Source organism: Ptychodera flava, chromosome 18 (assembly GCF_041260155.1).
Source record: "Ptychodera flava strain L36383 chromosome 18, AS_Pfla_20210202, whole genome shotgun sequence".
NCBI classification, from domain to species: Eukaryota; Metazoa; Hemichordata; class Enteropneusta; family Ptychoderidae; genus Ptychodera; species Ptychodera flava.
Window position 1 is genome coordinate 34350202 of NC_091945.1, and position 14153 is coordinate 34364354.

At 36.7% G+C, this 14153-nt stretch overlaps 1 protein-coding gene across 1 annotated transcript; it reads left to right on the forward strand.

Moving 5' to 3' along the window:
- Positions 1–456: 456 nt before the first annotated feature.
- LOC139117724 (uncharacterized) lies at positions 457–5881 on the forward strand. Its single transcript, XM_070680967.1, has 5 exons — positions 457–1280; positions 3205–3282; positions 3425–3699; positions 4151–4218; positions 5828–5881. Exons 1-5 carry the CDS (start codon positions 871–873, stop codon positions 5879–5881), a joined length of 885 nt encoding a protein of 294 aa, XP_070537068.1. The 5' UTR covers positions 457–870.
- The last annotated feature ends 8272 nt before the right edge of the window (positions 5882–14153 follow it).

Consider the following 14153-nt stretch of genomic DNA (forward strand, 5'->3'; position numbering starts at 1 on the left):
AAGGTTGAAAGTTCTGTAACCACAACGTATTTTAACGACATTTCAGGATGAATTTGTAGAAAATATGAGGCTATATCTGGCTGAGCAGTGTGAAGAGGCTTTCGACGCCCATGTATTCCAGGAAACCTTCATTGTTGACAACAGCAAAAGTGGATCGGATGAAGAGGATCCTGAAATCAGGCGGCTTAGAGAATGTTTGAAACTGATCGCCGATGCACCAATATTCACGGCAGATGTCCCTGTAAAATGGTTCGGTTAGAATTGGTCCTTAAGGCGCTGAAAGAAAACAACAAACCTTTAGTGAATTATGATGTCTTCACGCATTTCGCAAGGAAGTTGTACATCACCAAGGAAGAGGAAATAGCAAAAGTTTCGAAATATTTCCACGACATTGGTATCGCTTACTTCTTCGAAGATCTGCTCGTCTTGGATACAGGATGGCTGACTTCCCTCCTCGGTCAAGTTATATCAATTAAACTCGGAGATGTTCCTGATAAACATCGCGAGAAGGAGAGATTTCTTATTGACCTCCGACGCCATGGCATCTTGCATGAGGAGCTTTTGGATTTAATTTTGCGTGACGGTGAAACCGAGAGATCTGATTCTGGTGCAGTCTCCCAGATTCCTGATTGTCAGAAAAGTGAAGAAAAGGCTTCTGTGACCCGACAATCTTCTGCCACTAGCGAAAGTGACAAACATAATCAAGGCGATAAAGAAATCAATGAAGGATACAACAAAGAGAACGAGGAAAAGGGGAAAACTGTAAAGGAAAAAGTAGTAGATCTCTTGGAGAAGTTTGACTTGGTCTATAAGTTACATTCCAAAGAATCTGATAGAAAAGATGGACCAAAGTCAAAGAAAAAGAAGTACATGGTGCCTTCCTTGCTGTCACTGGACAAACGGGAGGCCCTTCCTCTCGAAGAAGAAAAATGCAACAACACCGTGCCCTTGTATTATCATTTCTCTGGCGGTTTCCTTCCAGAAGGGGTTTACTACCGACTTGTCGTTCGTTGTCTAAATAAATGGTGCGAGGACATCGACGAAACCACTCTCAAGCAAAGCCTAAAATATCACCATGCTACCATTCCTGTCAGCAAACGTCACAGGATGTCCTTGACAAAACGAGGGTCAGATATCGTCATAGTGATGTGGTATTCGAAGTCAAATCACCTATTCCAGCCTCTTTCAACAAAACCTGATCCATCAGAATGCATTAATGCAAGGGCCTTTGTCGAAAGTACGATGGATAACATCATCTCAACTTGGATGCCTTCTTTTAGGTAAGAAGAACAATAAATTTCTCCGCCCCTGATCAAAGTTCGACTTAGAATTCCCATGGAATAATATTTTGCCATAAAGATACATAATGCAGTATATTACTATTTTCTCAATGTCTTTGGAAATATCAATATTTGTATGGGTTTGGCTGTGGGGTGTGTGTGGGTGTGTTAATGAACAGATGAATGATGAAAGACTTTCAAGTTTAAAAAAGTCCCAATGGATGTGAGAAACAGATAGCATTATAGCAACAACTAGAATCGAAGACCAAATACAAAGCAAGTTAAGGAAAAAACTGATTTGTTTCTGGTCATTGATTTTTGACAAAAGTGATGCGGTTACACACTTTGTTGTTATTTATTATATATTTTTCCAAACCATTTTGCAATGAAAGTGTTACTGGAAAATATATTGTCCTTTGGATTGTCTATATAAAATACCTTTGATTTAGGTCATGAATAAAAAACTCGATAAATGTTAGATATATCTTATGTGTCCTGTAACACATACCGTGAGCACATGGTATACCTTCGTGATGTTTTCTTTACGTTTCCATAAAAAGAAGTGATTTGTGCTTGTTCCTTCAAGACTTAGCAAAACAGGTGTAATCTGAAGTCTTTACTAGTGACAGATACAAATCCTTAGAATCTACGAATATTTAAATGAATTTGCATTTTCTTTATACATCATGGAAGTGGAAAGTATAAGATGATCGTACAATACCTAAACAAATCAAAATACTGGGCTAGTTTAACCAATAGAGCCCACTTTCAGGGTCAACGGTAAAACTAGAGAATACTGTCCATTACAATTTAGGGCTTTATTGTAAATTGTTTCAATGAAATTTATTTCCGTAATATATAATGAATGTCTCCATATTCCTGTACTATATTTTGACTGTTTTTTGATCAGCATTCCCTTATATCTTTGCTCACATAGCTGCATTACTTTCCATCTGTCACAAGCTGGACTTTCTTAAAGCCAACTTTGAGATTTTTAAAAGATTTTCAAATTGAAAATATCACTAAAGGTATTTGAAAACATCGATAAAGCAGAGCAATTTGAAGTAAAAAAAATTGATAATAACTTTTACAATTTTATTCTTTCGAGTCACCTAATCCAGGGATAGACGGAGCGACATCTTATATATAAATATTTGTTCATTTTCACAGAATGTAATGAAACTGCCATTCTCATTCTGTATCTGAAGGCATATTGTTCGCCATTTAGGAAACGGTCGAGCTACGACTGGGGTCATAAAAAAACTTGAGATAGACTCTTGTCAGCTGTCGAGTTCTTACCAGCCAAATACAGGAACCATCCCTTTTCAGCTAAAAGAAAATCAGATCGAATGCCTTGATCATTTAACGGGGGTGGGGATGGTTATAGTTATCTTTCCTACCGAGTCATAACCTAAGTTTTAAAAAGTTCTAGTTATTAACCAGAAGTTTCAGTTTCAAAGGCCTTCTTGAAAAGCAATGATTGAATAGGAATTTCTCCCTGACTCTTATTACCGGGCGGAAGTGGCCCCCTATACAAGCTGAGAGGCCAGGTCACAGAGAATGATATATATATGCCGCATGTTGAGCAATGAATTACAGCGAAATTCAATAATTTTGGATTAGGTTAAGGAACCCCATAGTGAATCTGTAGCCCTTTGAAGACACGCACCTTAAAATACAGGTGATGCGCGGATTCAGAAATGACTTCAAATACTACGATCGCCGTGGAAATATGCGTCTTCGAGTGCCAGAGGCCTTGGAAAGTCCACTAGACAAGATAACATGAGTATACAGTACTGTGATTACAATACAGTTACTGTATATAAAACAGTTTTGTATGTTATTTGCATCATTTGTTTTGGATGTCGACGAATGTGCTTTCTTCTTTTTCATATGAATCGCTCTTTACTTTAATTTTATTTAGGTATAAAGCCAGGGTTCGATGCAGCTGTGAAGGTCACATCAGTAATACAGGCAGTGAAAAATGGATAGGTGAGATAACGTAAGTATAGCAGCATGGTGCCGAGTAGTGCTGATCGTACAGTAACGGTACAGAAAGCCGTGTTTTTACATTAGTTGCATCGTTTTATATATCGAAAACAATGTACTTTTCTCCTTTTATTTGTGATTTACTATTTCTTCAGGCCAGAAGCCAGTGGTCGATATATCTTTGAAGGATACAGGAGAAAAATCAAAGATACAGACTGTGAAAAATGTATCGGTGATGACGATTTCGTCTATCATGATGTCAAAGTATGTCCACCGTACGCGTGCCGGACAAGAAATAAGAGTAAATCAGGGCAAAATGATAATCACGGTTACAAAGTCGCGCGAAAGAGAAAATACGTAGGATCAAATGAAATTCAGTGTACAGAGATGCCATACATGATGGATTTGAAACCACTGAAGACATGGTTTCGTAAGTAGTAACTTTTGCTTGCCAATATTTAACCCTTTTGAGTTCCTGTCAGAAACTAGAAAGTTATGGAAAAAATAAATGCCATGCTATAGTCTTGATGTCAAATGTTAGGCTTTTGTCAACTTTTACATGCCAATTATTCATACTCATTGCTAATTGAGAGGTTGCAAAACCACGCTAGTTGTCTCCTCGTTCGAAAACTAATGTAATGCCACCACATATGAGAAAAGAGTACATCATCAACCGGATGGAACATTTATATACGATCCAGACCCTTAATGCCATTTTATGTAACGTCTTCTCGCAAACTTTAACTCACTACACACATAACTGAGCCTTGAATTCGCTCATTTTCATAAAGTTTTTGATCTACGACATATTAGTTTCCGTGTCATCCAAAGCAATTAATAGAATTAATTATATTAACCATATTATCGTCATCTCACTACAGGCGTATCGAGTTCGTATAAGATTCTAGGAGTCTTTGGTGACGTCTTCAAAAGCATGCCAAAATTAGGAGTAAGTGCGTTATATTCTATTATACATGCCTATAACGGAAGATATATCATTACACAATATTCTGTAAACTTGAGAAATGTGAGGGCGTTGTCCTTTATGCATTAATTCCGAAGATAACCGTTCATCATGTGGGCTTTAAATCACAGAGTTTGTCATTTGTTTCAAGCCTTGCAAAATTATGTTTTGCAGATTTACATGTCGGATAATTCAAACGTGATCGAGCAAACTTACTAATGAATTCTCCCACATGTGATGACCAAATTTTACTTTGCTATCGCAATAGTGAGACAGCAGAGTTACACATTCATTCTTCCTAAACAGGTGGTGGCATTTGTACTCGTGGTTGTCGTCTTCTTATGGCTGTTCCTACTATATATCCAGAATGCTATCTTCAAGTGTGTCGCCTTTCCATCGTCCACAGCAGGGATTGCTATGTTTGTCCAGTGCATCGTCATAACCGTAATGGTACTTTGCAGCGGTTACATTGCCACTAAGTTGTGCATATTTTACAGTCGGACCGACAGGGAATACCGGAATGTGAGGGCGTTGTTCCTTGTTGTGGCTTCACTGCTGGTCCTTTTTCTGCCGATGTTTGGGACAGAGGTGCGCTCATTAAATGGTCTACACTTAAGATCTACAAAATGTATCATCATGTTTTACACGTATTTGTAGTGGGCTGATATTTTCCAATTTAGCCCACACACTAAAATGCATATTTTTCAAATTTTTGTATAACTTTTGAAATTGTGAATTTTATCCCTATGATTGATGTGCAGGTGAGCTCTAAATGAAGTATTATATAGAAGTTAGTCATGACACACTCCTATTATACATTGCAAGGATAAAACTCTTCTAATAAAGACATGGAAAAATAAAATATTTCACTGGTATGTGGATCCATAGCAGCAAGCAATCCTTTTTGTCAATAGAATTTATTTATGAAAAATTTTGAAATATAAAAAAGAGACAATTTATTCAAAAGTGTTAGAGTTAAGAATTTTGAGAGACAAATAAATGACTTTTTAAAACATTTAAAAGCAGGCAAGTTCTTTTTAATAAGTGGTAAGTAAAATTGTGAAATAAACACCGTAATATTTACACAGCACATTGGCAATTTTGACTTGCACTGTAAACTACATTCATTTTTTAACAGGTCAACATTAACTAATTCATTTCCATAACTTGTCGATTCATAAAAATTTGGAGCCTGCAAGGAACATAAAAAACAATAAAAATGAATAAACACTTTCTTGATAAGAGGAGATCGAATGCAAACAAAGGACCAAGAAGGGTTAGCATTTTCATGCACCATGTTTTTTTAAAAGCACTGGCCCACCCTTTGTTAATGCTGTCCTTGCCCTTGACAAATGCGAAATGTGTTACTCTCATAGTTTATGGACCTTTAGTCTTACGGGAAGCCTGAAAGACAACTGTACATTATAAGCTCAAATCTTTCACTCGTTTTCTTCAATTGTCAACTGTTTGCATTCTCTAGTTTTTGTTCCGCAGTTAAAATGTTATTTCATTTTCGATCAGGTAATGAAGTGCCAGGAAAAGCTTTCATAAATCACACAAATTATTAATTGTTAATAATTCTCTCCTTACGTAGATCAAGAGAATGATGGAAGATTGCCATCCAGAGACGAATACACTAAAGAACTGAACAGGAACTTGGTTTTCAAATCATTGAGATGTCTTGTTCCAGTAACAATTTAAATCAAGTGGGGTGAAAGCTAAGCTTATCTCATAGATTTATTATAGAATATAAACATCAAGCTAAATAAGAGTTGCACCAATTTTAAGTTCGTATATTTCCCAGTCAAATGAGATATTACAGAATGTGGTGATTCGATTTAATGACGTTGTAACGCTAGATAGGATTACGATGTAATGTCTAAATGTTGGATTTATAGTCCATTCCACATGCAGGGGCGTTTTAGACGTAAAACGTCTTGTGACATGAGTTGTTATCTTTGTTATGTTATGTACAAACTTACAAATACACAGTACAACTGTATTCTAATTCTTTAGTTGCAATTTTGCATATATATATATATATATATATATATACATATATACATATATATACATATATATACATATATATATATATATATATATATATATATATATATATATATATATATATATATATATATATATATATATATATATATATATATATATATATATATTATTCACTACAAACTAAATTTTGTTGTCTAACGTTTCATGGACTTATACACACTTCATCATGATTAAAAAATTTGTTGTAAATTGGATATAGAATATAGTAGAAAGACTAGAGAAATGTTGAATTGTATTGAGAATAGAATGTTGAGTTGTAAAATTGAATTCAGAATAGCGTGCCGAGTTGTAAAATTGAACTCAGAATAGAATGCTGAGTTGTAAAATTGAATTCAGAATAGTATGTCGAGTTGTAAATTGAATTCAGAATATAATATGTAGTTGTAAATTTAACTCAGGATAGTATGCTGTGTTGTAGAATTTAATTCAGAATAGTATGCTGTGTTGTAACATTAAATTCAGAAAAGAATGCTGAGTTGTAAACTTAAACTCAGAACAGAATATTGAGTTGTAAATTGAATTCACAATAGAATGTTGAGTTGCAAAATTGAATCGGAATAGAGTGTTTAAGTGTATTATTGATATTTAGAATATTGAAATAGAAAGTAGCAAATTTAGCGTGAATTGTACACCTTAGAATTCTGAGCGCAGACTTTGATTTTTACCTTTATCTACCTGACATGTCTAGAACATGACATTGAAATGCAATCAGTGAATACTAATATTTTCCAACTCCAAGTCAAAGTTATTATACAGGGCTCTCTGACAAGGATATATGTGACGATTCAATTGTATGTCGTGTTTTAAAATTTTACTTTTGTCAAGAAGTTCCTGGACAATAACTTTGAACTTTAATCGCACTATTACTGTTTTGAAGTTTACATGTGAGCTTTAAGTTGATACCTAATTATAACTGGAAAGTATTGTGAAATACGTACAATGTTTATTTTGCATTTCATCTATTTTAAAGAATTTCTGCTCTTGGATCACTGTATAGGTATCACACCACATGCACACTGCAAATTTTTGAGCTTGTTTTAAGCTAAATTCTGGCCAAATTCTCTCCGGCTTATTATTTTTCGCCAAACGGATTGTTTCATTTCCTAAAATCAGCCTGCTTTTTGCATATTTTCATTCCAATTTTTATTGAATAGACCGGCAAGCTGACAGACCACAATGAGTGTAGGACTTTGTTTTCAGGAAATCCACGCTATGTAAATGAAGCTCACTTACATGCCACTGCACGTATCCCAAATAAATTGAATTCAAACCAAATTCAGAAAACTTTGGTTTGGCACGCCATCAATATGAATTTAGTGGCAATTATTCAACCTATTTTAAATCACGTCGGTTTTCTGGTAATCTACTTTCATGCTAGACTGGCATGAATGTAGTTTGCTTGCAAGCCACCAATAATAACTTGTTGCCTGTCAGCAAGCCAAGACAGCGTGAAGGTTTAGCTTAGGCCGGGCTGGGCGGGGTATGGTGTGGGGTGGAGTCAAGGAAATGGGGGACTGATGATGCTTTTACTGTTTATTACCCCTCAGAGTCTATTTAAAATGACTTAGTCCCGATGCATATACCTGGTAAACTACATGCTGATAAATTACAAAATCCTGTAACAAGCACTAAACAGAGATTCCAATTGAATGGGATTTTATCCAGTGAATGCGAAACGGGTGTGGTGGCAACCCGTCAAAGAGATCACACAGAGAAATGTATTTGTGTTATTATGATTATTTTGTCAAACATTTAAGATTTTGTAATTTCCTGTAATTTTTCAAATTATAATGAATTAAATAATCCAAAGTCAAGAGAATATGTGAGTCATTGGAGATAAATCAGCTGCACCTATCCCTTTCGCATAAAGTCATAAGATGTGCTTACCGTGTTGAGGCCATCTTCGTGTCCTCAGACGTAGGTCAAAGACATCAGGTTGCCTGATTGTATTGGTGATGTCTCTGTAAGAAATATAGGGGAAATGAAATGGTCAGGTATACCAATGAACCCTAAGATTGTAACTTTCTTTCACCATGATATGCAAAAAAAGACATTAACTTTAATCTCGCCAGACATCACTTTCCCACCTGGCAAGTCAGTAAAAAAGCGATATTTAGCCAAATTTATACATACTGACACCTACTTTGCATGGTACGTTGTAGCAGGCTTTGTTAGTAAAATAATGTTTTACAGTTTACAGTATCTCTAAGGGGTCTTCAAATTTTCAAATTTGCTTTTAAATGCAACATATGTGACATGTTACAGCTGACTGTTTAATCAACTTTACCAGATACTGACAAGTGAACTGGGCTGGAGATAAAAAATCACAACCTAAAACGTTTATCCTGCAAGGCCCTATTACCTCCTCCTCTGCAAAGTCGTATATAAAGTCATCAAACAGTCGACGGGTATTGAGCCAAATCTATACATGCGCATTTTCATCATCTACTTAGCGTGGTATGTTACAGCGGGTTATGTCGGCAAAATCATGTTTACAGGAGTTTCCACTGGTCCAATCAGAAGTCTTTGTTAAATGCTGCCTTACCAGATTTTAATGAACTTTACCTGACAATGACATACATTTGTCGTCTGTTCGTGTGCCACTTCCACATCCGGTCGTCATCTGATGTTCATTATTATTTGAAAAATGCCAACTATACTGTGCGGTGTAATCTCATTTAGTGTGAATAAACCATAATTTCAGATGACCTATGACTGGCGGGACACTCTATAGAACTATTCTTACCAAAGGCAATGAAGATTTATCATATTTAAATTGACCAATTGAGTACCTGGAAAAGAGCTGTCATAGTGATGAGAGATACATGCTTGAAGCCGCGCCGCTCACCGTTCATTCCGATCCCGTAATAATTGATCGCACATACGTCATCATAACTAAGTCTTCTTCTATTGTGATTTGCATCACAACGGCCAGACTAAGTCTGGCAAAATTTGGCCATCCCGACTGATAACGATAGATAAATACATGTACACGTTATACATACTGAGCTCATCAGGCACTTCATCCGACACCTTTCCATCGTCATTAAGATGTACTCGCATTCAGAACAACATTGCTACATTATTGCGATATTAAGTCTAATTCAGACACAAATCCATTTCCGAAAAAGGTATCGACAGAAGAAATTTTACTAAGATTTGCACACAGACAAGGCCACTCAGTTTGTCGCACATCTCCTTTTATGCTATGATTGTCAAAAAAATCTACTACTTTCTGTAGGTTCCGTAGTTGCATAGTTTGGGAAAGTCTAATAAAAATAATCCTGTATTGGTCGGCAGACTGTGGTGTTTGAATGGAAAACGGGAGATACTAATTGAGTGATTTGAACCGATACTAAATTCCTGTTCATTCCCCCAAAACTACGGACCCTGAAAACCCTATGATGTATCCCTGTGTTAGGCCAGCAGACATAAACGTTTCTTGGAGACCTTTAGTTCTTGCGAACATTTCGTTGCTGCTTAAATTTTTACTTGACACTCTGTACAGGCAAAATCTTTCAGATTCATTTTGGGTCGCTGATAATTTTATGAGTTAATTTTCTTGGCATTAGTCATCTTGAATGTATCTGTAATCCGGTTCCCTAATACAGTTTCTTGTACTGTCCCCCAAATTTTTAAAGAAAATGTTAGACCCTTAAAGGCTCAGGGTAAGGCTTTGTGTTCATATAAATATTTGGGTAATCCATGGTAGTAAAAGTAAGCAACCATATAGTAAATAGGTCGGCTTGGGCGCTCAATTGAAGAAGTTGTCCCACTCCACAAGCACTTGGAGTATTTAATGTGCAGTAACGTTGAAAAGGATATGGAAATTTCAAGCGTCTACATTCCACTCATTGACTGTCTGTAAAGCAAATATAACTCTTCGCACTATTAATATATAAATATTTGAGAGTGATCACAGCAACTGTTATTACAGTAAAACAAATTTTACCTGTTCCAACGTTTTTGAGTAGAACGGTGTGGACGTTCAACTGGCTAGCTACGCCATGGATTCTAGAATCCATGCAGTGTAAATACGCTGTGGCCAACACTGCAGTGTGTATGCACGATTCATGGACTTCTGGATGTCACTTTGCAGGAAAGTAATAAATTGCGGAACGCCCCAGTCCAGTCAAAGAAACTGATTCAGGTGCAATCTCCAAGATTCCTGATCCTCAGAATGATATGATAATGTGACTTACGTGACCCTAAAATCTTCCGCCACAAGTGGACGTCAGGATCTCGATGGAAAACGGGCGGTAGCAATCGAAAATATTATTGGTAAGATAACCTACACTATGCTTACAACAGAGTAAGTGTACATAAAAAAAATTTACATGTGTAACAATCTTCCAAATTGGTGCAAAGAAAATTAATATGTCACGCTCACGATACATTAGCGTACAAACTGTGAAAAAGTATAAGCGATGATGATTTCGTCTAAATCATCATCCATGTTACCAAGACATAAACCAGGATCAATCATTACTGAAATGAATCTTGGTGAAAGCGTTGAGCGCAAAAGAAAATACTAGGTGGATTCCAATAGAGTTCGGTGTACAGAGTTGACCGACATGGTGGATTTGAAACTACTGAAGACATGGTTTCGTGAGCAGCAACTTTTGCCTGCCAATATTTGACCTTCTGAAGTGTCTACCCGATACTATAGGGTTCCCTTGTACAATAATTCTGTCTCCATGTTGACGTAAAATTTTACCCAGAGGACAACTTTGACGGACCACTTTATACTCAAGCTCATCACTAATATAAAGATGGGGTAACTGTTGCAGATGTAAGCTCTAATATGGCAACTAAATGGAACATTTAGTTTTTAATATATACGATCTAGACTATATTTAATATCGAATCTCGAAACTGTAAATGAATCAAACCTAAGTTTGCTGGTATACAGTTTATTTTCTGCATCGCACATTAGTCGGCAATTAAAAAGGCAATCATGTCGACGTCTTCGAAAGCATACCGAAATCAGGTGTAAGTTTGAACATCGCTACAGTAACTAACACAATTGGAACTAGTTTGAGATAATTGGATGGATAAGTAACGCCGACTTACAAATCTACAAATATTCTTTCTACATTACACACTTGTTTTTATGAGTAATTTGCAATATTTAAACATTCAGCTGTACGGCACCTATCACTTTTGAGAATTTTGAAAAATATGAAAATCCAATTATCCCAAATTAGTCCAATCGTGTTAACTGGCAAAACATTGCATCGTGAGACATTAAAACTTAATGAGTATTATTACTGAAGAAACAGGTTGCACTCAGGTGATTTTTTGAAACAAAGATTGCAAAACTAGTTTTATTTTGCTGACTTTGATTGCGAGGCTTATTTACGAATGCTTTTATGAGTGACTAAGATTTTACTCCGCCACTGCACCAGAGAAACGTTAACAGTTTAATTTCATTTCTCTCAGAAGGTGACATTTGTACTTGTCGTTGCCGTCTTCTTGTGGCTATTCCCACTATACATCCAGAATGCTGTCTTCAAGTGTATCGCCATTCAATCTTCCTCACCGGGGCGGGATTGTTTAGTTAGTTTGTCATAACCGTTATGGTACTTTGCAGCACTAGCATCGCCACAAAGACCATGTGCATACTTTAGCAACAGAGAATACCGAAATGTGAGGGCGCTGTTTCTTGTTGTGGTTTCACTGGGCTTCACTCCTGCAGGAGTCCCTTTTTTGTTCCTTTTTTCACCGGTGTTCGGGAGAGAGGTACGCTCATACCAATTTCATGTCTCATCGAGTTTAACACGTATTTGTTGTAATGTACTGATCATTTCATCCCAATATTCTCCATTGTATGTTAACTCAGCCTTATTGAAGATATGCCCCAGTAAATGTGTGTCTAGTGTCCTTCACATAAAAATGTAGGTCATCATGGTACCTGTCTACAGGTCACATGATAACCTGTACATGTACATACCCGTATGTATGTTCCGACAACGTAGGCATTCATCAGCCTTTACATATTCCCGCCACCGTTTCGAGTTGGTTGCTATTTCCTGAGTCCGTGATTTCCTGTTGTCTTGCCAATACAATCAGGTAGGTGTGATTTCCTTCTATATCGACTCTGCCATATTTTTAGAAAGCCGATGTATACTTTGAAACAATTTGGAAGACTCTAGCCATGATGATATGGTCAAATGTCTATTTTATGGCATTCGGTACAAAGGTTACTTTCTGAGAGGCGTAAATTAATTTTATTCCTGCGAGAACTAAGTCTGAGAAGGCAAATGTGAGCAAATATAAAGTTTAGATGTTCTTGCTACTTAACTGTCACTGTATCCGAATTGTTGGACAGCATATGGACTAGTTTGCCGAGCTAAAATGCAAGATTAACTAAAAATAATGTTGTACTACGGGTTGAAGGCATGTCGATCTTAATACTGTTTTGTATGGCTTGATCAACACACATTTAGATCAAGAGGGACAGCCGCAGTAAGGGCACGGTCCGTGGTGAGAGGTCACATTTTAGAAAACTAACTGCTTATAAGGGGAGGTTGACATTTTACAAATATGGCTTCAGAGGGGCATTTCAACGAATTTTATGTTTTAAAACAAAATGATCCAGACTAAATATTCAATAGTAATAATATGACATGTCCAGATCAACTGTCTTGTGTAAAATTCTATCACACCTACGCCGGACTGACTCTTTTCCTTCGATGAAAAACAAAATTACGATATATCGTCGAAAATGAAGCAGAAATATGTCTGTCTGTCTGTCTGTCTGTCTGTCTGTCCGTCCGTCCGTCTGTCTGTCTGTCTGTCTGTCTGTCTGTCTGTCTCTCTCTCTCTCTCTCTCTCTCTCTCTCTCTCTCTCTCTCTCTCTCTCTCTCTCTCTCTCTCTCTCTCTCTCATCAATCAATCACTCCAGTCTTTGAGCGAGAATTTCAGAAAGGGGAGGTCACTTTTAGGAAAGGGGACAGGGAGACCTTACATTGGAGGGTCAGCATTTCCATGTTTTACGCTTGTCAACTACTTATAATAACTGAAGGCCCTCTTCATGTCAACGACGGGGTCTTGTGACGTGTATTAGGTATATTGTATTAAATCTCCAACAGCGTGGATCAAGACACATTGTAAATGATGTACGTGATACACACGTGGTTACCTGTTTTGTGGTGTTTTGCTAATACAAGGTATCTCTCAACTGAAAGATATTGTTCATGCCGGGAGTGAATGACTGAAACGTCACACATCAACTTGCCCACTTGCTCTGACACTGTCCGCAGATGAGTATTCCGTGTTACTGGTTTACCTGAGCGACTCAAGTGGCGCGTCGGATATGCAAAGCTCACACATAACAAACATGCAAATCAGTGTCATGTTTAAAGCGAAAAAAATTAATTGGCACACTTAAATCTCAATTTGTACGTTGTTTTTGAATGGATGCATGGTTCTTGTTATAATAATATTTTGCACTTTAAAGTTCAATAAACCGTGTACTTATTTTCTTTACATTTGTATGAAACTGATGTCCAAAGATAAAACAATGCAACAACGACATGTCAGCTATATCAAAGCGTTTTAGCCTGTTGTAACATATGTACATTGCGCAATATGTCAAAATGTTCAATCATGGAGAAATGTATGAATTAGGAATGGATCTTTTACGCACTCTATACATTTTATCCTTTGTATTCTTCTAGGAAGAAATATGACAAGAAAGCTGACATTATCAGAAATTGAGACAGTGTCACAGATATTTAAAGAACAATCACCAGACTGCTTAAGTCTTTACTATCTACTCAAGAATAGTTACAGAACGGACAACACGTGGCCAAAACTTGATGTGTACGTGGACAGCGAAGACG

What these genes read in the sequence shown, in the direction of transcription:
- LOC139117724 (XM_070680967.1), top strand. Translation starts at nt 871, where the DNA reads ATGGTGCCTTCCTTGCTGTCACTGGACAAACGGGAGGCCCTTCCTCTC. An exon ending in ACCACTGAAGACATGGTTTC is followed by an intron (nt 3,700 to 4,150) that starts GTAAGTAGTAAC and finishes ATCTCACTACAG; the next exon opens with GCGTATCGAGTTCGTATAAG. An exon ending in AAAGCATGCCAAAATTAGGA is followed by an intron (nt 4,219 to 5,827) that starts GTAAGTGCGTTA and finishes CTCCTTACGTAG; the next exon opens with ATCAAGAGAATGATGGAAGA.